Raw genomic sequence first — 2341 nt, 5'->3', positions numbered from 1 at the left:
CGTTCCAACTTGATACCTTTGCTGCTTAAATTTTCGGGGTTGCGAGGGGGGCAGAGTTTGAAAACTTTATTTCCAGTCAACTCGATTTGGCTTGCGGTCTAAAATCCCGTGAAAATAATGGAATAGTCGAGGACTTTCCGGTTAGGAAGCCGTCGTTGGCGATCGGAGCAAACAAACCTCTGAAGATGCTAACCGTGCGTGATGGCGAAACGTCAGAGAATGGAGCGGCAAGAAGCCCGGAAATGTGGCGACGGCAACGCTAACGCTGTTTCGTTCTAAACTAAGACGCACCTTGAAACGGGTACCCACTGAAAGCCGCTTGCTGGTTCATAATTCCCTGAAAATTGGTAATTGTCATCACTTGACACTGCACAAAACCACAGTCTCGAAACGAAGGGTGGCCGGATCGGTACCCTGATGGTTCCGAAGCGGACGAAACGCCGGATCCGGTTCTCACGCGAACTGACTCACTGTGTGTGTGTGTGTGTGTGATCGGACGACTCGGCAATGAGTTTGAGTGAAAGCACCTACGATCGAAACAACTGAACAAAGACTGAATCAATGGTTTATGGGTCTTCGTCGACTTGTTATTCAGCATGGTGGGCCCCGCCCATCGCAAGAAGGCGGTCCCAAGCCCAGAAAGTGTAGATTGGGGCTTTTCCCGTCGTCTCGTTGCTTGTGCTGTTGCTGCCCCTTATTTATTCCCCGCATTTGGGTTTCAATGAAAATCGCTTTTCTTGGAATGTTTTTTTGTTTTCCGTTTCAGGAAAAATTAATTTCGTTTTTTTCCGATTTAATTCGCATTTTCCCATTAGTCCAATTGATGCTGGATGCTGAAATGGATGTTGTTTTCTTCCAGTCATTTTTACATTTTATTTCGGTTTTTTTCAGAGGTTTTTCTGTGCGTGTTGGTGCATAATTGTCTTTTTTATTAGTGGCGTTTTTCTGTTTTTTGCGCCAATTTCTGCGTGATTTTTCCGCTAATGTTGAAAATGACCAAAGCGCGTCACTTTTTCGCTTGACTAAAGTTGACAGTTTTTTCCTTGAAACCCATAAACATTGGGAAAATAGCAAAATATGGAGAGAAAAGTGGAACTTTTGTTCAAAACAAGCTCTAATATAAAATAAATAATACATTTTATGGGAAAAGGGGCAAAATTGCTCTTACTATCGCAAGCAAAGTTTCACTCAACACGAACTTTGGCTGCACATTTTCTAAGGAACACCCTGTAGAATGCAGATATGATTTATTTATCGTTTGTCTACAGCTTCCGGCTTCTGTATGGTAACGAATTTAATTTAATGTCTGTTACTCTAATTTTGTGTCGTCGCTTTTTGTTTTCGATTGACGCAGAATTGTTGCTTGTTTTCCAACTGTTTTTTGGACTAAAATGTTTATTGTTCGTCTAAGAGCGCGCAGAAAGCCAAGAGCGAGCATCATTGACCTTTTAGGAGGTTCTTTGGGCATTTTTGCTTAGGTATTTTTGATACGGTGAAAATGTGTCTATTTTGTGCTGTGCCTTTTCGCTTCTTCATAACTATCGTCCAATCAATTTAATGAATTTACCGGCAGGAGTAATAAAATAATAAAGTAAAAAATAGACAAACTGGTAAGAGAGTGAGTTTAGCAGAATAACGCGGGTTGGAAGAAAATTGAAAATATTCGAGCGAAAATGCGAACGACTGTTATGATCAAACCAGGAAATCAGGGCACAAGTTTCGTATTTTTGGGATTCTTCAAGTCACCTCTGTGCCTTACGGGCCGAATTTTCGGTCAAAACCCCGAAAAAAGTTGATTTGGAACCGGGATTGTTGGCCATTTAAGGCCAAATCCAGACGATTTCAAATGAAATTAGGCAAAGCTGGTCGGCGCTTTTGACATCGGTCGCACTCATTTTGTTACTTGATACCTTTTTGGCGTTAAAATAGGTTTTTCGGGCCGGTTCCTTTGAGTGGTGCCGCCGCTGCCGCGAAACTTCATTAGCCTAATGACTGTACGTTTGGTATTGTATTAGTCAAATTCACACTTTTTCCCTGCTGGGCGATTTGTCGGGATTTTCGAGGGAATTGGGTTTTTGGCACCCACAAAACGGTCACTGTTTGGCCCTCATAAGGGCCAAAAGCGCCAAGTCATGGGCGCCTAATAGGGCGCACATTTACCATCAAAAATTTCCAAGTTTTTCCATCCCAAAAATTCAGTCAGTGACTGATTGATGAGCTAAAGTCTGTTTCAGTTAAAGTGTGAAGTAAAAATTTTGAAACATCGTTTGTTTCATGACGTTTCGGCGAGACAACAGCGCCATCATCAGCTTTAAAATTTACACAAACTCATAATTGGTAA

At 41.9% G+C, this 2341-nt stretch overlaps 1 protein-coding gene across 1 annotated transcript in view; it reads right to left on the bottom strand.

Annotated features, from left to right (window-relative positions):
- Positions 1–548, bottom strand: part of LOC109543054 (protein gooseberry) — a 21903-nt gene extending 21355 nt beyond the window's left edge. Inside the window, exon 1 of the mRNA XM_019912574.2 lies at positions 292–548. Coding sequence (XP_019768133.2) covers positions 292–358 — 67 coding nt within the window. The 5' untranslated portion in view covers positions 359–548. The remainder of the gene's footprint in view (positions 1–291) is intronic.
- Between the last annotated feature and the right edge of the window lie 1793 nt (positions 549–2341).

This window comes from Dendroctonus ponderosae, unplaced genomic scaffold (assembly GCF_020466585.1).
Source record: "Dendroctonus ponderosae isolate FM_Combo_2020 unplaced genomic scaffold, Dpon_F_20191213v2 Dpon_F_20191213_4, whole genome shotgun sequence".
Classification (NCBI taxonomy): domain Eukaryota; kingdom Metazoa; phylum Arthropoda; class Insecta; order Coleoptera; family Curculionidae; genus Dendroctonus; species Dendroctonus ponderosae.
This window is presented reverse-complemented; position numbering and strand designations above follow the sequence as displayed.